Source organism: Oncorhynchus mykiss, chromosome 8 (assembly GCF_057628025.1).
Source record: "Oncorhynchus mykiss isolate SJ-2025 chromosome 8, ASM5762802v1, whole genome shotgun sequence".
In the NCBI taxonomy this organism is placed as follows: domain Eukaryota; kingdom Metazoa; phylum Chordata; class Actinopteri; order Salmoniformes; family Salmonidae; genus Oncorhynchus; species Oncorhynchus mykiss.
In genome coordinates this window covers 31,564,868-31,587,650 of record NC_143029.1, presented here as the reverse complement: position 1 = coordinate 31,587,650, position 22,783 = coordinate 31,564,868, and the positions used below count along the sequence as shown (strand labels likewise).

At 43.1% G+C, this 22,783-nt stretch overlaps 2 protein-coding genes across 3 annotated transcripts; one reads left to right on the top strand and one right to left on the bottom strand.

Annotated features, from left to right (window-relative positions):
- Positions 1 to 19: 19 nt before the first annotated feature.
- On the bottom strand, positions 20 to 3,370 carry ndufb1 (NADH:ubiquinone oxidoreductase subunit B1). Its single transcript, NM_001165090.2, is given in 3 exon segments — positions 20 to 198; positions 414 to 558; positions 3,103 to 3,370. Coding segments are annotated over 2 exon segments (177 nt in total). The 5' UTR covers positions 554 to 558; positions 3,103 to 3,370; the 3' UTR covers positions 20 to 161.
- LOC110529774 (cleavage and polyadenylation specificity factor subunit 2) lies at positions 3,345 to 22,339 on the top strand. Of its 2 annotated transcripts, none has more exons than XM_021612294.3 (15): positions 3,345 to 3,504; positions 3,819 to 3,984; positions 4,241 to 4,400; positions 4,581 to 4,686; positions 4,803 to 4,932; positions 5,320 to 5,435; positions 5,639 to 5,826; positions 7,997 to 8,287; positions 13,740 to 13,840; positions 14,079 to 14,282; positions 14,507 to 14,662; positions 15,501 to 15,723; positions 16,197 to 16,535; positions 21,307 to 21,441; positions 21,758 to 22,339. In XM_021612294.3, the coding sequence occupies exons 2-15, from the start codon at positions 3,836 to 3,838 to the stop codon at positions 21,848 to 21,850; spliced, it is 2,391 nt and encodes a 796-aa protein (XP_021467969.1). In that variant the 5' UTR covers positions 3,345 to 3,504; positions 3,819 to 3,835; the 3' UTR covers positions 21,851 to 22,339. The 2 variants fall into 2 exon arrangements, with proteins under 2 accessions (XP_021467969.1, XP_021467970.1); XM_021612295.3 differs by having other exon boundaries at positions 3,358 to 3,604.
- Positions 22,340 to 22,783: the final 444 nt, after the last annotated feature.

The window sequence follows — 22,783 nt, the reverse complement described above, 5'->3', positions numbered from 1 at the left end:
AAATGAATGAGTAGAGGTTAAGATGACAACGGGGCATGTTTATTGGTTGATACAGTGACTGAAACGTATCGGGGTGCTTGATTTGAAGACCATCCAGAAAATGTAAATCACACAACAGGAGATGTGACTAACGCACAATAAATATTCCACGACAGGTGGGTCTACTTCCAGGTGACTTCCTCGCCAGGCTTCAGCTCCCTTTTTATAGAGGAGAAAATTCAGAGAACCATTAGAACTCAGATTATTTCTAGGAATGTATGCTTTAATGTCTAGATACTGTCATGCCTGATAAACACTGGGACCAAGCTATACTGGCCTGGTTTCACATCCACTACAGTTGCTTGAAAATAAATCTGTGCCAGCACAGTATGGTTCGCATCTATAGTATCTGTGTGGGTGCTGCAGATTTATACCTGCTGTACAATGCGCTTTTGTTCCTGAAAGCGGTCAGCTTCTGGTCCTGTGCTCTGTCCATGTAGATCCCGATAACAAAGCCAAGGGGGACAAATATGTTAACCCAATGGTCACGCATCAGGGCAGCAAAGTTCACCATACTTCCTGTTGGTGACAAAACACACGTTTTTAGTTTACTGTATGCAACCAAATTGTATAAAAAAAAAAAAGTCTTTCTGATGTCAATTTCATAAGCAGTTGGTAAAGGATGAACGTCAACATTTGGCAGTCAATTAGCTAGCTACAGTAGTTTAATCTAGCAAATTTGTCAAATTGCACATTTGCTAAATACCAGCCAAACGTTTGGACACCTCATTCAAGGGTTTTTATTTACCATTTTCTACATTGTAGAATAATAGGAGACATCAAATAACACATGGAATCATGGAGTAACCAAAAAAGTGTTAAATCAAAAGTAACCACCCTTTGCCTTCATGACACTCTTGGCATTCTCTCAACCAGCTTCATGAGGTCATCACCTGGAATGAATTTAAATTAACATGTGTGCCTTCTTAAGTTAATTTGTGGAATTTCTTTCCTTCTGAATGCGTTTTAGCTAATCAGTTGTGTCAAGGAAGGGTTGGTAAACAGAATATGCCCTATTTGGTAAAAGACAATCCATATTATGGCAAGAACAGTTCAGATAAGCAAAGAGAAATGACAGTCCATCATTACTTTAAGACATGAAGGTCAGTCAATCCAGAAAATTAAGAACTTTGAAATTCAGTTGCAAAAACCACATTGGCTAACCGGGCTGCCTGCGTTGTGTCCCGCCACCCACCAACCCCTCTTTTACACTACTGCTACTCTCTGTTCATCATATATGCATAGTCACCTTAACCATATCTACATGTACATACTACCTCAATCAGCCTGACTAACCGGTGTCTGTATGTAGCCTCGCTACTATTTTCAACTGTCTTTTTACTTTTGTTTTATTTCTTTCTTTACCTATTGTTCACCTAATACCTTTTTTGCACTATTGGTTAGTGTCTGTAAGTAAGCATTTCACTGTAATGTCTACTACACCTGTTGTATTCGGCACACGTGACAAACTTTGATTTGATGGGTCCAAATTTGAGATTTTTGGTTCCAACTACTGTGTCTTTGTGAGATGCAGAGTAGGTGAACGGATGATCTCCGCATGTGTGGTTCCCACCGTGAAGCATGGAGGTGGTGGTGTGGGGATGTTTGGTGGCGACACTGTCTGATTTATTTAGAATTTAAGGCACACGTAACCAGCATGGCTACCACAGCATTCTGCAGCGATATGCCATCCCATCTGGTTTGCAGATAGTGGGACTTATTTGTTTTCAACAGGACAATGACCCAACACCTCCAGACTGTGTAAAGGCATTTTGACCTCAACCCAATTGAGATGGTTTGGGATGAGTTGGCCTGAAGGAAAAGCAGCAAACAAGTGCTCAACATATGTGGGAACTCCAACACTGTTGGAAAAGCATTCCAGGTGAAGCTGGTTGAGAGAATGCAGAGTGTGCAAAGCTGTCAAGGCAAATGGTGGCTACTATATACTTAATTTTATCGACAGTGTTTCATCCATTGATCCTAAGAGAAAATGATAGCGAATATGGCTTAGTTGCCTTTATTTACTTACCCCACAGCTAGCCTTAGCATCGCCGCTATTGAAGCAATGGGAGTGGTAGAGCCTATGACAGGACGCTTCAAAATGCATGCCCAAATCCTGTCACTAAAAATCAAAATGTTATGTGGTCCTCTGTTGCTCAGTTTTTAGAGCATCGCGCTAAAAGGATAGTGGGTTGGAGTCCCGGGACCACCCATACTTCAAATGTATGCTCAAATGACTATCTTTTAGATAAAAGTGTCTGCTAAATGGTGTGTGTGTATATATAACACAGTGCCCTCGGAAAGTATTCAGACCCCTTGACTTTTAACACATTTCCACTGCAGACCATTGAATATGTACCCCGTATGCAACAGAGCCAAGAGTGTGCAAAGCTGTCATCAAGGCAAAGGGTGGCTATTTGAAGAATCTCAAATATAAAATATATTTGGATTTGTTAAACACTGTTTTTGGATACCACATGATTCCCTATGTGTTAGTTCATAGTTTTGATGTCTTCACTATTATTTTACAATGTGTAAAATAGTACAAATAAAGAAACCTCATGGAATGAGGTGTCCAAACTTTCGACTGGTACTGTATATCAACTGGTTACCATAGATAGTTTGTGTCCACACAACTGCTATCAGTAAATATTCAATTTCTGACAAGAATGAGTGTATTTGCTAAAATCTAGAAATAGCTAGCTATATCAGCTAGTTATCATAGCTAGTTGTGTCCACAACTGCATCAGCAAATAAATTAATTCCGGTAGCTACCGGTAACTATTTTTTTTAGCTAGCTAATAGCTATCGTCAACTATTTTTGAAATTATATATCTGTGTTATTAATCTAAACCAACAAGCTAGCTGACAATCATGGACTCAATAGGACCAGCTAACATCGTTAGCTAGCAAGCAACATGCCTCGATTCTTCCCACAACAATTCTACAGTATGTTGCAATTGAATTATATATATTGTAAGTATTGCACTGCTATAGAAATACTTATAACGACGTCAAACTAATAACTAATTTATAGGAAGGCATAAAAAAGTGACATTTTACCTAGTCTTGGCCTTCGACTTCTCTTGCTCACTGGCTCTCAGAGGACGTTGGACCCTACCAACTGCTCTAAAATGGTGTTGTTTCCTTCTAACAATGAATCATTAAAAAATACTTTTTAATTCAATATGACTTCAACTTCAGAATATTAGAACATTCGTCTGGGGGATAATTTCAATGTTAAAAACGGGTGCTTTCTTCTTTGAAAATAAAAGTTATTCTATTCACGATGCGATAAATATGAGTTGATGGTACCTCCCAGTGACCTCTCACATTTTCAGCGGCAAGCTTCCGCTTCATTGAAAGACTTGTTGACAATCGTTGCTGAAAATGCCGTAATGTTAGACTGTTCATGTTATTGATTTCTTTGCTCAGTTTTTGTGAAATAGTATATGGCACTTTATGGTATGTTACTCTATGGCCCATTTTTATAGGACAATTAGTCTGATGGCCAACTTAGCATGCTAGCTAACGTTAGCTAGCTTGGACTGCAAACATACAATAGGTAGCATGGCGTCTCTAACTAGTTATGTATGATGAGTAGTGTTAATAATTGCTGTGTAAGTGTATCATGTCCATGTACCGTTCATGGACCATGTCTGTTCACATTATTATAAAGATCAGACCTGTTCGTCGTCAGTCATATTTTCTGCATGTGAAAGTGGCTCGAAATATATAGCCATCTTGTTGATAACTAGGTAATGGTCTTGTCCCTGCAGTATGACAGCTGAGGAGAATGACTTCGATTATCAAACTGACCGCTGTGTCAGGGGTGCAGGAGGAGTCTGCCCTCTGCTACCTGCTGCAGGTGGATGAGTTCCGCTTCCTCCTGGACTGTGGCTGGGATGAGAGCTTCTCTATGGACATTATTGATGCCATGAAAAGGTAGAACACACATCATCTAAGCCAGTAGTTCTCAATGGGGTACATGGCCTATCCAAAGGGAGTACTTGGTAAGACTCAGAACATAGGCCTAATGATTGGTTACACATGAAGGGGCACATGTGCAGAGCAAAATGTGATTGGAGGTACGGATTGAGAATCACTGATCTACGCTATCTAGACATTGTCTTTGATTACTGAAGTCTAGAACTTATCCCTGTCACTCAGATCTCTTACGGGCCATTCCACTTCTCAATAGGTATGTCCACCAGGTTGATGCGGTGCTCCTCTCCCATCCTGACCCCCTGCACCTGGGGGCTCTGCCCTACGCCGTGGGCAAGCTGGGCCTCAACTGCCCCATCTACGCCACCATCCCCGTCTACAAGATGGGTCAGATGTTCATGTATGACCTGTATCAGGTAAAGGCATGGGTGTGTTAACCTGGTCCCAGATCTGTTTGTGATGTCTTAGCAACTCAGCAGGACAGCACAAACACATCTGGGACCAGGCTAGGGGATGTGTGGGTGATGTCCTATTGAACAAGAGGTGACCGTGCACTGTAAAACTATTCTCACTATTGGGATCTGTTGTTTTGGTAGTCGCGCAACAACACTGAGGACTTCAACCTGTTCACCCTGGATGATGTAGACTGCGCTTTTGATAAAATCCAGCAGTTGAAGTACTCCCAGATTGTAAATCTGAAAGGTCAGTAAAACATGTATCAGTCTTACATAGTGATTGAATGATCATATTTCTATTGGGTAACCTCCTTGTTATAGCTGAAACACTGGTTCAAATGACCTTTTTACTCTTCTGGACAGGGAAAGGACATGGTCTGTCCATCACTCCACTTCCTGCTGGTCACATGATCGGTGGGACCATCTGGAAGATTGTGAAGGATGGGGAGGAGGAGATTGTTTACGCAGTGGACTTCAACCACAAGCGAGAGATGTGAGTAGAGACTGGATAGTGCATGTTTATTTTGCTGCTGAACCTTCAAGGTACAGTACATGACCAAAAGTATGGGGACACCTGCTCATCGAACATCACATTCCAAAATCATGGGCATTATTATGGAATTGGCCGCATCAACTTGAAACAGCTGCGCGGCAATAATGACCTGACCTGTGTCCCATAATGAACCTCTATTTCATATAGAACCTGGCTAATAATGACTAGCCATCTTTTAAATTAGCATGTCCTTGCAGGGCTTGACATTCAGGCACACTACATGATCAAAAATATGTGGAGACCTGCTCATCAAACATAATTTAATTTCAAAATCATGGGCATCAATATGAAGTTGGTCCCCCAACATATTGTAAATCTTTCCTCCAGCCACCTGAATGGGTGTACATTGGAGTCGGTGAGTCGTCCCTCTCTGCTCATCACAGACTCCTTTAACGCTACATACGTGCAGCCGCGACGCAAACAAAGGGACGAGCAGCTTCTAAGTAAGTTAATCAACTCTCACCCATGTGTGCAGTAATGCTATCCTGATCACAAATATTTTTATGCTGTCTTGCCAACTCCTGTGGTCACTGTCACACCATGGCCATAGCTAGACAGCACAAAAAGATCTGGGCCCAGGCTACAGTAATACCTAAACGTTGAATATTAAAAAAATGTCTAACCCGCCAATCATTTCCCCCTTCAGCCAATGTGATGGAGACGCTACGTGGTGACGGCAATGTGCTGATTGCCGTGGATACGGCGGGCCGTGTGCTTGAGCTGGCTCAACTACTGGACCAGATCTGGAGGACGAAGGACGCCGGTCTCGGGGTCTACTCTCTGGCCCTGCTCAACAACGTCAGCTACAACGTGGTGGAGTTCTCCAAGTCTCAGGTCTCGGCCACACGCATTTTATTTATTTATTTGTATTTTATTTTACCTTTATTTAACCAGGTAGGCTAGTTGAGAACAAGTTCTCATTTGCAACTGCGACCTGGCCAAGATAAAGCATAGCAGTGTGAACAGACAACACAGAGTTACACATGGAGTAAACAAATTAAGTCAATAACGCAGTAGAAAAAAGGAGAGTCTATATACATTGTGTGCAAAAGGCATGAGGAGGTAGGCGAATAATTACAATTTTGCAGATTAACACTGGAGTGATAAATGATCAGATGGTCATGTACAGGTAAAGATATTGGTGTGCAAAAGAGCAGAAAAGTAAATAAATAAAAACAGTATGGGGATGAGGTAGGTAAAAATGGGTGGGCTATTTACCGATAGACTATGTACAGCTGCAGCGATCGGTTAGCTGCTCAGATAGCAGATGTTTGAAGTTGGTGAGGGAGATAAAAGTCTCCAACTTCAGCGATTTTTTTTGCAATTCGTTCCAGTCACAGGCAGCAGAGAACTTGGAACGAAAGGCGGCCAAATGAGGTGTTGGCTTTAGGGATGATCAGTGAGATACACCTGCTGGAGCGCGTATTACGGGGTGGGTGTTGCCATCGTGACCAGTGAACTGAGATAAGGCGGAGCTTTACCTAGCATGGACTTGTAGATGACCTGGAGCCAGTGGGTCTGGCGACGAATATGTAGCGAGGGCCAGCCGACTAGAGCATACAGGTCGCGGTGGTGGGTGGTATAAGGTGCTTTAGTGACAAAACGGATGGCACTGTGATAAACTGCATCCAGTTTGCTGAGTAGAGTGTTGGAAGCAATTTTGTAGATGACATCGCCGAAGTCGAGGATCGGTAGGATAGTCAGTTTTACTAGGGTAAGTTTGGCGGCGTGAGTGAAGGAGGCTTTGTTGCGGAATAGAAAGCCGACTCTAGATTTGATTTTCGATTAGAGATGTTTGATATGAGTCTGGAAGGAGAGTTTACAGTCTAGCCAGACACCTAGGTACTTATAGATGTCCACATATTCAAGGTCGGAACCATCCAGGGTGGGGATGCTAGTCAGGCGTGCGGGTGCAGGCAGCGAACGGTTGAAAAGCATGCATTTGGTTTTACTAGCGTTTAAGAGCAGTTGGAGGCCACGGAAGGAGTGTTGTATGGCATTGAAGCTCGTTTGGAGGTTAAATAGCACAGTGTCCAAGGACGGGCCAGAAGTATATAGTATGATGTCGCCTGCGTAGAGGTGGATCAGGGAATCTCCCGCAGCAAGAGCAACATCATTGATATATACAGAGAAAAGAGTCGGCCCGAGAATTGAACCCTGTGGCACCCCCATAGAGACTGCCAGAGGACCGGACAGCATGCCCTCCGATTTGACACACTGAACTGTCTGCAAAGTAGTTGGTGAACCAGGCAAGGCAGTCATCAGAAAAACCGAGGCTACTGAGTCTGCCTATAAGAATATGGTGATTGACAGAGTCGAAAGCCTTGGCAAGGTCGATGAAGACGGCTGCACAGTACTGTCTTTTATCGATGGCGGTTATGATATCGTTTAGTACCTTGAGCGTGGCTGAGGTGCACCCGTGACCGGCTCGGAAACCGATTGCACAGCGGAGAAGGTACGGTGGGATTCGAGATGGTCAGTGACCTGTTTGTTGACTTGGCTTTCGAAGACCTTAGATAGGCAGGGTAGGATGGATATAGGTCTGTAACAGTTTGGGTCCAGGGTGTCTCCCCCTTTGAAGTACCAGACAATCTTTAAAACAGTTTTAAGTGTTTGTTTCAGCCTGCCTGCAGTGCCAGATAGGTGGGGTTTACACTTTTGGGACTGTTCCATTGGTTCAGTTGCACCGTGCAAGCTCAGTGAAGCAGAGCTAAAGTATTTGAAAGATCTCATATAATATTTGAACCCAGGTCTCTAGCTCACTCACCATGAGGAGATGTGATCAACTTTGTGCTAATGTTCACTTTTCAATAGTGCTCACTGCTCAGTCATACATTTTGTGAAACATATTACAATGATTGACTTTTGTGGGATGGATTTAATCTTTTTATCAATGTTGTTGTAACACACGGCGCATGTCCTGCTAATATTGTGATTTTCCTGTCATTGTAATAGGCACGTTAACAAGAGATGTGATTCTGCCTGTTCTATTCTCCCCCTACAGGTGGAGTGGATGAGTGACAAGCTGATGCGTTGCTTCGAGGACAAGCGTAACAACCCTTTCCAGTTCCGCCACCTGTCCCTGTGCCACAGCCTGGCCGACCTGGCTCGCGTGCCCAGCCCCAAGGTTGTGCTCTGCAGCCAGCCCGACCTGGAGTCTGGCTTCTCCCGCGAGCTCTTCATCCAGTGGTGCCAGGAGGCCAAGAACTCAGTGATCCTCACCTACCGCACCACGCCTGGCACCCTGGGCCGCTACCTCATCGATAACCCCGGGGAGAAGATGCTAGACCTGGAGGTGAGACTAGGACAGGGGTCGGCAACTAGGTTTGCCTTTGGGGGACTTTTTCTGGGCTAGTTGTCAACGGGTCAGAACGTAATTAGTATAATAGCAGCCCAATTCATAGGCCTACACTACAAATTGGACACCATTGGTCCAATGCAGCCATTTTTTTTTATCTCAATCAAATAATAGTGTTTTTTAGAGTGTTTTCAATTAACATGGTCAAACAGAAACAAAATTAGTGTCTAAGCAAAGGGCAATTTCTCAAGCAAGAAGTTTGCAATGACTGTTTTTGAGTGGTCTGAGTAGGGAGGGAAAGACTGAACATTTGCTGTTATTGGCAGAGGTTTGGAACGTTCTTCTTGGTCTATTAACTAATTTGCCGCTTGGTGATGTCACCATTGAAGGCCAAAACTCCCTCCCACCTTAAACAGGAATAAAGTTTGAAACAGCTCTGACACTAAAAGATCATTATCATCATTTTCACAGTATTATTCCAACCTCAGAAATGTATATAAAACATCACGATTTTGACTGCACTGGGCCTTTAACACATCTGGTTAGTATAATGGACATAAATAAACGCAACATGCAACAATTTCAAAGATTTTATTGAATTAAAGTTAATATATGGAAATCTGTCAATTTAAATGAATTAGGCCTAAATCTATGGATTTCACATGACTGGGAATACAGATAGCTTAAAAAAGGTATGGGCATAGATCAGCGAACCAGGCAGTATCTGGTGTGACCATCATGTTGATTGGGGCCTGCTCTTCTTCAATGGCTGTGTGAAGCTGCTGTATATCAGCTTCCAGGAATTGTGTACAGATCCTTGCGACCATTGGGCTGTGCATTATCATGCTGAAACATGAGGTGATGGCGGCTGATGAAGGGCACAACAATCGGCCTCAGGATCTCTGTCACGGTATCTCTGTGTATTCAAATTGCCGTCAATAAAATGCAGTCGTGTTCGTTGTCTGTAGCTTATGCCTGCCCATACCTTAACCCCACTACCACCACCATGGTGCACTCTGTTCACAACGTTGACATCAGCAAACCACTCGCCCGCATGTCCCCATACACGTGGTCTGCGGTTGTACAGTCGGATGGCTGTATTGCCAAAACTTCTAAAACAACGTTGGAGGGCGGCTTATGGTAGTGAAATGCACATTAGATTCTCTGGCAACAGGTCTGGTGGACATTCCTCCTGTCCGCATGCCAATTGCACGCTCCCTCAAAACTTGAGACGTCTGTAGCATAGCGTTGTGTGACAACTGCACATTTTAGTGGCCTTTTTTTATTGTCCCCAGCACAAGGTGCACCTGTGTAATGATCATGCCATTTAATCAGCTTATTGATATGCTTAGTAACGTGTGAAGGATGTGAAGAAATTTGTGTTCCACATTTGAGAGCAATAAGATTTGAGCGAATGGAACACTTCTGGGATCTGGCAGCTCTTGCTGCTATTTATTTTTTGTTACGTGTCTATAGTCAATTCAATGACAATAACATAATCATTTCTATCTGATTACACTGATATAATCAACAATGTCTTTACTAAATTAGTTTTTAAAATATATTTTTTCGTGCGTTGATTGGGGAGAATCATCTTGCAATCAAGAGAAAATGACGCTCTCAAAACAAAGGTGGCTAATGAAGATAGACGTTTAAGGGAAGACTGGGCCCAGAAATATGCATTCTTACCATATTTCTCCAATGTCGAACCAGAGTGTCTTTTTTTTTGCTACGAAACTGTTGCTTTTTGCAAATGATGAAGTCTGGGACGTCCTTATGAATCTAAGCACGGTAGCCTACTTTTCAAAAGTTAACTTTCCACCCAGACAGCATCCCGACAGATGCAGAAAGTGTTTAGCTTAGAGTGACAGGATAGCAAATTCCATTTTTTTTTTGTCTCTTTCGAATATAGGTCGTAGCACAGCTTCAAAATGTCATAGAGAGAAACCATATGCGTCAGTCAGATATTTTGCGTACATTTTATAAAGCTTGTCTGTAATGTAAGGCACCAGTGTTGAGCATCGTTATAGAGCGCTTTATGTAATCGGGGTCCTTTTTTATTATTTAATTTCAAAATATTAAGCTAACAATAGGTAGGCTATCCCTTCTGTCCTTTTCTTTAACAAAGGATATGTCACACCCTCACATACCCCCTCAGTTGAAGCCCTGCTTTAAACCAAACACTCCAAGCCTTTCACAGACACGGAGGTATTTAAGGAGGGAATGGTGACAGCATTGGAGGATTTGGATACCGACAAATCTATGGAAAGCATAAATGCGTCTGTCAAACAGGTAGGCCGAGTCTGTGCTTCTTAAATAGGAAGAAATAGTCGAATTCAAATGAAGAAAATGAATTACTCAAATTACTTTCGGCCTCATTCGCTGTCCAACACAGTTGGTTGTACGCGGCCGCCGCTTCACGTTTCATGACTAGGCTTGTCACGATTCCCAAATATTACAAACAATAGGATACCAGGCCAAGGATCACGATACTGAGTAGTATTGCGATGCCATGGTGGAAATTGGTGGCCTAGCGTCCTGTTCGCCCCGTCCCCCGGACGCTTGTTCACGTTTTCTAAACCTTCTCCAAAAACCTGTCACTGAAATTCCCACTTCTATTCAATACAACACATTGAATTTAACGTCACACTGTTAAGTGTATAATATAATACTGCATAGAATGGCTGATTTGCTAATATTTGCAAAGGCATTCCTGTGATTTGGCTGGAGGAATGGGAAGAAGGAATATGGAATGGCATCAAACACATAGAAACCGTGTTTGATTCCATTCCTCTCATTCTGCTCCAGCCATTGCCACAAGTCCTCATACCTCCTATGATATACCTGCATAATGATCTGCATGTCATTGTGTCATTGAGGGTAAAATACTGCATAATGATCTGCATGTCATTGTGTCAGTGAGGAGAAAATACTGCAGAATGATCTGCATGTCATTGTGTCAGTGAGGAGAAAATGCTGCATAATGATCTGCTTGTCATTGTGTCAGTGAGGAGAAAATACTGCATAATGATCTGCATGTCATTGTGTCAGTGAGGAGAAAATACTGCATAATGATCTGCATGTCATTGTGTCAGTATGGAGAAAATACTGCAGAATGATCTGCATGTCATTGTGTCAGTATGGAGAAAATACTGCAGAATGATCTACATGTCATTGTGTCAGTGAGGAGAAAATACTGCAGAATGATCTGCATGTCATTGTGTCAGTATGGAGAAAATACTGCAGAATGATCTGCATGTCATTGTGTCAGTGAGGAGAAAATGCTGCATAATGATCTTCTTGTCATTGTGTCAGTATGGAGAAAATACTGCAGAATGATCTGCATGTCATTGTGTCAGTAAGGAGAAAATACTGCATAATCTGCATGTCATTGTGTCAGTGAGGAGAAAATACTGCATAATGATCTGCATGTCATTGTGTCAGTAAGGAGAAAATACTGCATAATGATCTGCATGTCATTGTGTCAGTGAGGAGAAAATACTGCATAATGATCTGCATGTCATTGTGTCAGTATGGAGAAAATACTGCAGAATGATCTGCATGTCATTGTGTCAATAAGGAGAAAATACTGCAGAAACATCTGCATGTCAGTATGGAGAAAATACTGCATAATGATCTGCATGTCATTGTGTCAGTATGGAGAAAATACTGCAGAATGATCTGCATGTCATTGTGTCAATAAGGAGAAAATACTGCAGAAACATCTGCATGTCAGTATGGAGAAAATACTGCATAATGATCGGCATGTCATTGTGTCAGTATGGAGAAAATACTGCAGAATGATCTGCATGTCATTGTGTCAGTAAGGAGAAAATACTGCAGAATGATCTGCATGTCATTGTGTCAACAAGGAGAAAATACTGCAGAATGATCTGCATGTCAGTATGGAGAAAATACTGCATAATGATCTGCATGTCATTGTGTCAGTGAGGAGAAAATACTGCATAATGATCTGCATGTCATTGTGTCAGTATGGAGAAAATACTGCATGAAACCTTCTTTCCTCTTCAGTTAACACATACTCACTCTCATAAACACACAACACTCACTCTCATAAACACACAACACTCTCTCTCTCTCTCTTTCACATACACACACTGCTTCCAATTCCAAACGTTAAGACACCAAATAGAATGTAAGGAGGACCAGATAAACATTGATGTTTGATATAGTTTAGGCTTACAGTAGTTAGGCCTTATATCAATTATACCTTTTCCTTTCTTCCTGTGCCAATCAAATGTGCCTAAACCTACTGTCAAGTTACCAGGTTGTTAGCTAGCTAGGTTACATGACTGAACACTTATCAAACCAATAATTAGCGACCCGGGATTAGTTTAAAACGGCCTGCGACATGGTTTGTGAAACAATGTAAAATGCGCGCGAACCCCGATTAGAAAGAATAAAAGGCATCTCTGGTAATATGGGTCTTATTTTCTTAATGTTTAGGCTAGAGACAATGTGTTTTTTTTTGCTGTAAAGCTGCAAACATGCTTGTCGCAAAGCGGTGCTCCATTTTCCCTCCCTGACACCCCGAGTCTGCATGACAGCGAGCTTGCAAAGTCTACTCAGATCGATCCGTGCTCTTTGTTATAACAGGCGATGCAATGATACAAATGTATCAGCTTTGCGCACTAATCCTATGTAACAAATGTACAATTCTAACAACAAAAGACTCATAAGGGTTTGGGTCTGCATCCCTGCTCGCCATCGCGGTTAAATTATATTGGGGGTAAATAAAACGGACGGAGGAATAGACGCGTGGACAGAGTGAAGCAGGTGAGTGAGCACTGGTAGGGGATGCGGCTGGCTGGTTCCAGCTGACACAGGTGATATGCGCTTGAAAGGGAAGTGGATATTGGACCTGCATATACAAGTGGCTGTTGCTTCAATTCAACTGAATTTATAAACCAAACTAACTTTCTAAACATGTTATAACCGGCACCAGCAGGTTCTTAATATTGGTAGGGCTGAAAAAGTTGGTAGCATCATATGAAATGGTACTACAGTATTCTATAATGTTATTGTAAGTGTCATGACGTTTTGGTACCTTGATATTACACCATGGTACACCAGCACAACCTGGCACGCTTGCCTTATTAGTTGACTGTCTCTTGCACTCTCCTCATGGATTGAATTTCAAATGTAACTTTTGCATTATTTTGGCGGGGTAACTTCTTCTTGGGACATTACATTTGGATCCGATACTATTTGGGGAACCCAAAAAAATAGAAGAGCAGCTGTGCGGCCATTTTGGCTCCGACTGATAGCTTTTTGGATTTATTTATTTTGGTGCAGCATCTCCCTAGGGCTCTTCCTGTCTCTGTTTCCGTCTCAACTCAAGCGTGGAACAGCTTGATGTGTCACTGGCATTCGCACTGTTTCCCCCCCCCCCTTTTTTCTCCATTTCATTTTCTTGTCATGTTGACAGATTAGAAAACGGGTGAAGCTGGAAGGCAGGGAGCTGGAAGAATACCTGGAGAAAGAGAGAATGAAGAAGGAAGCTGCCAAAAAACTTGAACAAGAAAAAGAGTGAGTCTCTGACACTGTTTGTGTGTTTTGGGCCTCAACTTATTTACAATATTTGGGCACCGTGAATAATATTCCCAGACATGGGTATTTTTCTGTGTGTGTTACGCGCATGTGTGCGTGGAGGACATACTATACAGATTCATGAAGTTGGTCTCCGGGAACGAAGATGTTTGTTTTTGAGATGAAGAAACACAGCAAGATTGTGTGTGTGTGAGTCTAATATATTTGTGTCTCTCAGGGTGGATGTGGACTCCAGTGACGAGAGCGACATGGAGGATGACCTGGAGCTGCCGGCGATGGTGAAGACCAAACACCACGACCTGATGATGAAGGGAGACGGCGTCCGCAAGGGCAGCTTCTTCAAACAGGCCAAGAAGTCCTACCCCATGTTCCCCACCCACGAGGAGAGGGTCAAATGGGATGAGTACGGAGAGATCATCAGGTACTCTAGTCATTAAACTATTACCCTTTTCACACTAAAGCGCTGATCAAAACTGAGCTGTGCTGACCTGGTTATGCATCAACCATAGTTTGCTGGACAAGGGAAATATCAGCGCCAGTACAGTCCGGTTGGTAGAAACCCCTTTTGAATAATGAGCTATGGATTTTTTGTTGAAGCAGAGCTTAACTTCACACGATGATGTATTAATTAATGACTGTCTCCAGGCCGGAGGACTTCCTGGTACCAGAGCTCCAGGCCACAGAGGAGGAGAAGAACAAGCTGGAGTCGGGCATGGCCAAAGGAGACGAACCCATGGACCAGGACCTCTCATCCAAAGTACCCACCAAGTGTACCTCCACTACAGAGAACCTGGAGATCAAGTAAGTGGGCCTACCCACCTAAATTGAAAGCAGACTTCTTCAGAGAGCCTCTCAATGCAAAAAAAACTATATGATTCATTTTTATATTGTAATGATTCACACGGAACACATCGTGCTGAAACGTGTACGTTTGGGATTTTAATGATCCTTGCGGATATGCCAAGACTATAGTTATTTTAATATGCGCATAATATTAAAAGTACCTTTAGTATTTTTCTCTAACATTATCAGGGACCCCCTCTCAGGCAAACCGGCGACCCACCCCCATCATACGTTAGCAAGAGAGAAAACATTCACATGTCTTGTCGTCAAGGGAATGATAATGGCATGTCATGTTTTTTATTCTTATTTTATTGCTTTGGTAGATCTTTTTTATTTTTTATTATTTTGATCTCCCCACATAATTTGAATAGGAAGTGTAAACTCCATAGACGAAGGTAACTCAAATACATTTTTGCTAAGAGTAGCTGTTTAGCGGCTTAACAGCAGCACTTGGTGGCCTATTTGCAGGTGCTTTTTCAATCCTATGTCAGATACTCCAGTGAGTGTAATTTGCTCAGTGCTAAAAGATAGAGTTTGTATCATTAGAAATAACACATTCTCCTCTTTTCTACTGTAGGTATGTAATTCAAAATGTGTTTATTTTGTTGCTAGCAATATTCATAAAAACATTTTATATATAATTTTTTTTTGCTGAAAATAAGTGGTCTGCGGACTGCCAGTTGTATACCGCTGATAGTATATATCTTTTTTTTTTTACATCAATTTAAAATGAATATCTTAATTCTTATTTAAAATATTGAGAAATGATAAATTCTTATCTGATCATTCTGTGCAGAGCCAGGGTGACGTACATCGACTACGAGGGGCGTTCAGACGGCGACTCTATCAAGAAGATCATCAATCAGATGAAGCCTCGGCAGCTGGTGATCGTGCACGGCCCTCCCGAGGCCAGCCTGGACCTGGCCGAGTCCTGCAAGGCCTTCACCAAGGACATTAAGGTCTACACACCTAAGCTGCAGGAGACTGTGGACGCCACCAGTGAGACACACATCTACCAGGTCAGTCGGGTTCGAATTTTATACAAAATGCCATGCTAATTTAAAATATTTTGGGACAGATTGACTCATGCCCTATATGATTGTGAATAATTGACATAGAATGTTGTGTTATCACAATTCACCAATCAGAATGACGATGTGCTTAAGTAACTGCAACTAATTTAACCCAGGTCATCTTAACCCAGGTCATCTTAGAATGTTGTAACTTGACAGTGGGTCAATTGTGTATAAGGTTAATAATAATATTATTATAATATATGCCATTTGAGTTACAGTCGTGTGTGCATAAATATACCGTACATGTATTCCTGCGAATCGAACCCCACTATCTTGGCATTACAAGCGCCGTGATCTACCATCTGGGCTACAGAGGACCCAGTTAAGCAGTTTGTTTGTGTGCAATAACATTTTAAATGTTAAGCTTAAGCACTTTCTGTCATGTATGCATAAAATATTTGATTCTTCCTGCCCAGGTGCGGTTGAAAGACTCGCTGGTGAGCTCGCTGCAGTTTTGCCGCGCCAAGGACACGGAGCTGGCGTGGATTGACGGCGTGCTGGACATGCGCGTGGTCAAGGTGGACACAGGCGTGCTGCCCGAGGAGGGCATGATGAAGGGTGAAAAGGGAGCTGGCGAGGAGGCCGTGGAGGATGGCGAGCTGGCCATGGACGTGACCCCTGCTGACGACGGCGCCACAGACCATAGTGTGGTGGCTCAGCAGCGCGCCATGAAGACGCTGTTTGGCGAGGACGTGCGCGAGCCGTCGGAGGAGAGTGACGTCATCCCCACCCTGGAGCCCCTGCCCGCCCACGAGGTGAGAGAGCGAGAGATGGAGGGGAAGAGGAGATGTACTGTAGCGAGAGATACTGTGGATAGACGGAGGGGAGGGCACAGAATAGGGGAGGGTTGGCTGTAATCCCTTAGTTCAGACAAAGGGAGAGAGAGGAGCTAGAAAGAGGGTAAAATGAGGTGGCTTTGTCCTCAGTGAAAGAGGATGGGAGAGGGCTGACCCGAGGGAGAGGGAGACTAGTGTTGATCCCGGGACCGTTTTTTATTCAGAGAGGGAAATGATAGGTTGAGTGGTTCCTCTCTAGGGTTCTTCCTAGGTTCCTGCCTTTCTAGGGAGTTGTTCCTAGGTCACAATGCTTCTACATCTGCATTGCTTGCTGTTTGGGTTTTTGGCTGGGTTTCTGTATAGCACTTTGTAAAAAAGGGCTTTATAAATACATTTGATTGATATGACAATAGACACAAAGAGCAGCACAATGCACAGGAAGAAAGCTAGCCTGTGGCTAATTTAGCAACAGAGAGAAGGGAGCTCACAGAGTAAAACTGATCTGAGGTTATATGTATAGAAATTATTAGTGATGGGGGGAAAAAATTGATAGTTACAAATCGCAATATTATTTTTGGATGACATTATATTGATATTTGACTCTAAGTATTGATTTGTATAAAAATAACATTTATTTGATTTAGCTAGATAATGTTAGCTAGTGCTACCTGTGCCCACTTTTTCATCCAATAGCTTGTTCTCCATCTTCTTTTTAATAAGTAGTTTCTCTGCAGCAGCCTTATAGTGAGCAATATGTTTGGGACGTCACACCGCAGCAAAGTCGCAGTATCAAACCGCAATACATATGGTATCTGCACAGAAGGATGGTGACAATGTCAGATTGTGAGGTCCCTGGCAATTCCCAGCCCTAGAAAATATATGGTTAGGGTTCTACAGAGTCCACATTCAATAGAGTCAAGCTGATCTGAGATCAGATGTAAAGAAGCTATGAAGTTGAAGTTGCACTACAGGGGTAAAAAAACGAGGGTGCCAGTGAAGAAAGATTTCGCTGGTCACGTCTGTTTTTGGTTCACAATTTCCTTTAAATTAAAACAAATAAAAACAGCAACGGGTATGCAAACCAGGTATTCAAAACGTTTGGGACAAAGTCTTGATTGAATCTTTTGCGATGTGCGATTCGGTCGTCATGCACTGTATGAAAAATGTCTAAAGGCTTTCTCAAAAAAACATACCAATTAAATGTTGAATGCAAAGTAGGCCTACCTGGCAGAATCATTTCATGATGATTTGTATCGATCACGGGGCATTTGTTTTGCAAAACTCAGCCATCACATGTAGCCTACACTGTACATTGTAACCTCTTTATTTTGTATTATTTTTATTATTGTTCATAGACCTCTTAAGTGGTCTGCTGATGTGGTTTAAGCGTTGTTGTGGACTTGGTACATCACATTTTTTTTATTTTTTTCTATAAACAAAAAGTGTGATTATGAGAGTGAAAGAAAAAAAATCTCTGAAACCTGGATCATGAAACCGGGAAAAACGGAATTTACCAAAAGATAAAACTGATTTTATAGGGCCCTACAACTGTAGAGTGACTTATAAATCGCTACCAATAACACTAGTATGGAGATTGAGTCATTTTTTTTTTTTTTCCATCCTAACAACAATGTACACTATATATACAAAAGTATGTGGACATCCCTTCATATTAGTGGATTTGGTTATTTCAGCCACACCCGTTGCTGACAGGTGTATAAAATCGAACACACAGCCATGCAATCTCCATAGACAAATATTGGCAGTAGAATGGCCATACTGAAGAGCTCAGTGACTTTCAACATGGCACCGTCATAGGATGCCACCTTTCCAACAAGTTAGTATATCAAATTTCTGCCAAGCTAGAGCTGCCCCGGTCAACTGTAAGTGCTGTTATTGTGAAGTGGAAGCATCTATTAGCAACAACGGCTCAGCCACGAAGTGGTAAGCCTCACAGGCTCACGGGACCACTGAGTGCTGAAGCACGTAGCGTGTATAAATCGTCTGTCTTCAGTTGCAATACTCTCTACCAAGGTCCAGACTGCCTCTGTTATCAATGTCAGCGCATCAACTGTTTGTCGGGAGCTTCATGAAATGGGTTTCCATGGCCGAGCAGCTGCATACAAGCCTAAGATCGCAAGATGCGCAATGCTAAGCGTCGGCTGGAGTGGTGTAAAGCTAGCCGTCATTGGACTCTGGAGCAGTGGAAACGCGTTACCTAGAGTGATAAATCATGCTTCACCATATGGCAGTCTGACGGACGAATCAGGGTTTGGCGGATGCCAGGAGAACGCTACTTGCCTTAATGCTTAGTGCTAACTGTAAAGTTTGGTGGATGAGGAATAATGGTCTGGGGAAGTTTTTCATAGACCGGGCTAGGCTCCTTAGTTCCTGTGAAGGGAAATCTTAGTGCTACAGCATACAATTACATTCTAGAAGATTCTGTGCGTCCAACTTTGTGGAAACAGTTTGGAGAAGGCCCTTTCCTGTTTCAGCATGACAATGCCCCCATGCACAAAGCAAGGTCCATACCGAATTGTTGAGATCGGTTTAGAAGAACTTGACTAGCCTGCACAGAACCCTGACCTCAACCCAATCGACCTGTGAGCCAGGTCTAATTGCCCAACATCAGTGCCAGACCTCACAATTGCTCTTGTGGCTGAATGGAAACAAGTCCCTGCAGCAATGTTCCAGAAGAGTGGAGGCTGTTATAACAGCAAAGGGGGGACCAACTTCATATTGATGCCCATGATTTTGAAATGAAGTGTTCAATGAGCAAGTGTCCACATACTTTTGATAATTTAGTGTACCTGGATGTCAAGCCCTGCAAGGACATGCTAATTTAATAGGTGGCTAGTCATTATTAGCTTGGGTCTATATGAAATGCAGGTTCATTATGGGACACAGGTCAGGTCATTATTGCTGTGAAAAATTGGTGCGACCAAATCTTGTGCTGATGCCATCAACTGAAAAAGTTGGATTCACACCAGTGCGTGCCACAAGTGCAAAAAGTTTGTCTCGAGCCCTGAACTAATCCACAGAGTCCAACTGATCGGAGGTCAGATTTACCAGTATTAAAAACTGTATGGTTGGGGTTCCACAGAGTCCATTCAGTTCAACTGATCGAAGATCAGAAGTGTGTTCAATAAGGTAAATACTTTGTGAACATGAGCTAACACATTCCATTTGTTTTGTGTTGGCCATGAAGTTGCGGAATTTTGCTAACGTTGTCAAAAAGCCGGAGATGATAGTGTGACAACACAAGACAACAGGTGAAATGCTTACTTACGGGACACAATGCAAATAGTCCGTTAGCCATTTGATTACCTGTTCAGAAGTCTCATGGCTTGGGTGTAAAAGCTGTTGAGAAGCCTTTGGGCTTGCGGTATTAGAGAGAACAGTCTAAGACTGGGGTGGCTGGGTTCTTTGACCATTTTAGGGCCTTCCTCTGACACCATGTGGTGTAGAGGTCCTGGATGGCAGGCAGCTTAGCTCCAGTGAATGGGGGTGTGTTCAGTCCTCCTTTTTCTGTAGTCCACAATCCTCTCCTTCGTCTTGGTTACGTTGAGGGATAGGTTGTTATTCTGGCACCACCCGGCCAGGTCTCTGACCTCCTCCTTATCGGCTGTCTGTTGTGTCGTCTGTAAACTTAATGACGGTGTTGGAGTCGTGCCTGGCCATGCAGTCGTGGGTGAACAGGGAGTACAGGAGGGGACTGAGCACGCTCCCCTGAGGGGCTCCGGTGTTGAGGATCAGCGTGGCAGATGTTTTGTTACCTACCCTCACCACCTGGGGGATGGTCCAGGATCCAGTTGCAGAGGGAGGTGTTTAGTCTAAGGGTCCTTAGCATAGTGATAGGCTTTGAGGGCACTATGGTGTTGAATGCTGAGCTGTAGTCAATTAATAGCATTCTCTTGTAGGTGTTCCTTTTGTCCAGGTGGGAAAGGGCAGTGTGGAGTGCAATAGAGATTGCATCATCTGTGGATCTGTTTGAGCGGTATGCAAATTGGAGTGGGTCTCATGTTTCTGGGATAATGGTGTTAATGAGCCATTACCAGCTTTTCATGACTACAGACGTGAGTGCTACGGGTCAGTAGTCATTTAGGCAGGTTACCTTAGTGCTCTTGGGCACAGGGACTATGGTGGTCTGCTTGAAGCATGTTGGTATTACAGACAGGGAGAGGTTGAAAATGTCAGTGAAGACACCTGCCAGTTGGTCAGCATGTGGCCATGTAGGTTTGTAGTTGGAATAGTAAAGTCATTTGCAGTTAGATTATTTCCTCTAAATGCCACAGTAATCCTTAGAAAATATTTTGTTTCATGTTTCACCGTAACATTTTTGAATGTTCATTCAAATTGTTTATAAGGCTGCATTTACACAGGCAGCCCAATTCGGAGCTTTTTTTCACTAATTGTGTCTTTTGACCAATCAGATCAGCTCTTTTGCCAGTAAATGAGCAAAAAATCTAACATAGTCCTTAGAGTCATACTGATCTGAGGTTAGATGTACAGAAACTGTATGGTTGTGGTTCCACTAATCCACATAGGATGCATTTACACAGGCAGCCAATTCTGATATTTTGGCATGACCATGGCAAAAGAGCTCATCTGATCAAAAGACCGATTAGTGGAAAAAAAGATCAGAATTTGGTTACCTGTGTAAATGCAGCCGTAGATTACAACTGGTCTGAGATCAGTTGTATATAATGTGTTCTGGTTCTAACCCATACACACCCTGTCTAACTCACAGATCCCAGGCCACCAGTCGGTGTTCATCAACGAGCCCCGCCTGTCCGACTTCAAGCAGGTGCTGCTGAGGGAAGGCATCCAGGCTGAGTTTGTGGGAGGAGTGCTGGTGTGCAACAACATTGTGGCCGTCCGCAGGGTGAGTTGTCCGTCTGGTCTGTCTGTCCTTCTACCCCAGCACACCACAGTACAGCCACAGTCATTCATTTAGTTAATTCAGCTCGCTTTGACAGCATAAGCCAATCCCAGCCCTGACCGGCGATAAGTACTTTGTAGGCTGAAGGGGCAACCTATGTATAAACAAACCATTTCAGCTGCGTACTAAAGTCAGCACCTCTCCATCTCCACATCTTTTTGTGGATGTTAAAGGGGGGGAAAAAATGGTTGTGACTATGCGTGACCCCTCTAACCCTTGTCCGTGTCGCCATCCCCATCCCCCCCCCCCCCCTGTACAGACGGAGGCAGGGCGCATCGGCCTGGAGGGCTGCCTGTGTGATGACTACTATAAAATCCGTGAGCTGCTCTATCAGCAGTATGCTGTGGTATAGGAGAGACGAGCAGCCGCGGAGACGGCGTCGGCCGTTACATGATCACACAGAGACATTCCGTTTGAGAGGAGAGAGAGTGGCGAGAGCGGACGATACCCAGAGGACCACAGTGTTCTAGGTGTTCTCCGCACACAGGCTACCTGAGCTCCCCTCGAGCATCTCCAGCTGTTTTACTTCCAACCGCTGTGTTGATTTCTCCTTTTTTACCCCCTTTGTCTGTTTACTGTTTATTTTTTTTTATTGTGCGTCTTTCCCCCCGCAGTGAGAGACAGATGGGCTCTCCCTTAGTGACCTCTCCTTGATGCTAACACATGATGTGCGAACCAACGGTAACCCTTAGGGTCTTTTTTACCTCTCCTCAAACTCCCTCAGCTCTGGAGAACATTCACCACACACTCGCTGGAGAGTGCCAACATCGCTTGACATAGGCTGAAATGGTTTCTGTTTTTTTGTTTTCTACTACTCATTAAATTCCCTTTTTTTGAACAATTTAATTGGTTTGTGTCAGATATATTTGCTGTTGGTTGAAAGGGGAACCCGACTTGTATATGTACTGTATGTAGGTTTGGGGTCAATTCAGTTAAGGTTTCAATGAGGGCAATTTTGAATGGAAATTCCAGTTTACTTCCTGAATTGAGTGAATGGAAATGGAATGGACCCTGACTGTATGTAGTACCGTTAAGGGGCTTTGCTCTACTGTGCTGCTGCAGTTACGGTTTGATAACACTAGATGGAGACATTTTTCTGCCTCTTCCTCCCTCTATCTCTCTCCCACAGCAGCAATTCTAGGGTTGAGAGATGACGTTGTCCCTGCAGTGATATCTTGGAAAATTAGCATAATTCACTCAGTTATGTACATAACAAGGTATAATACTTAATTCTCTAATGCTTATATTTCAGGTAACAAATGAGGTTATATAGTTAAAATTGAGA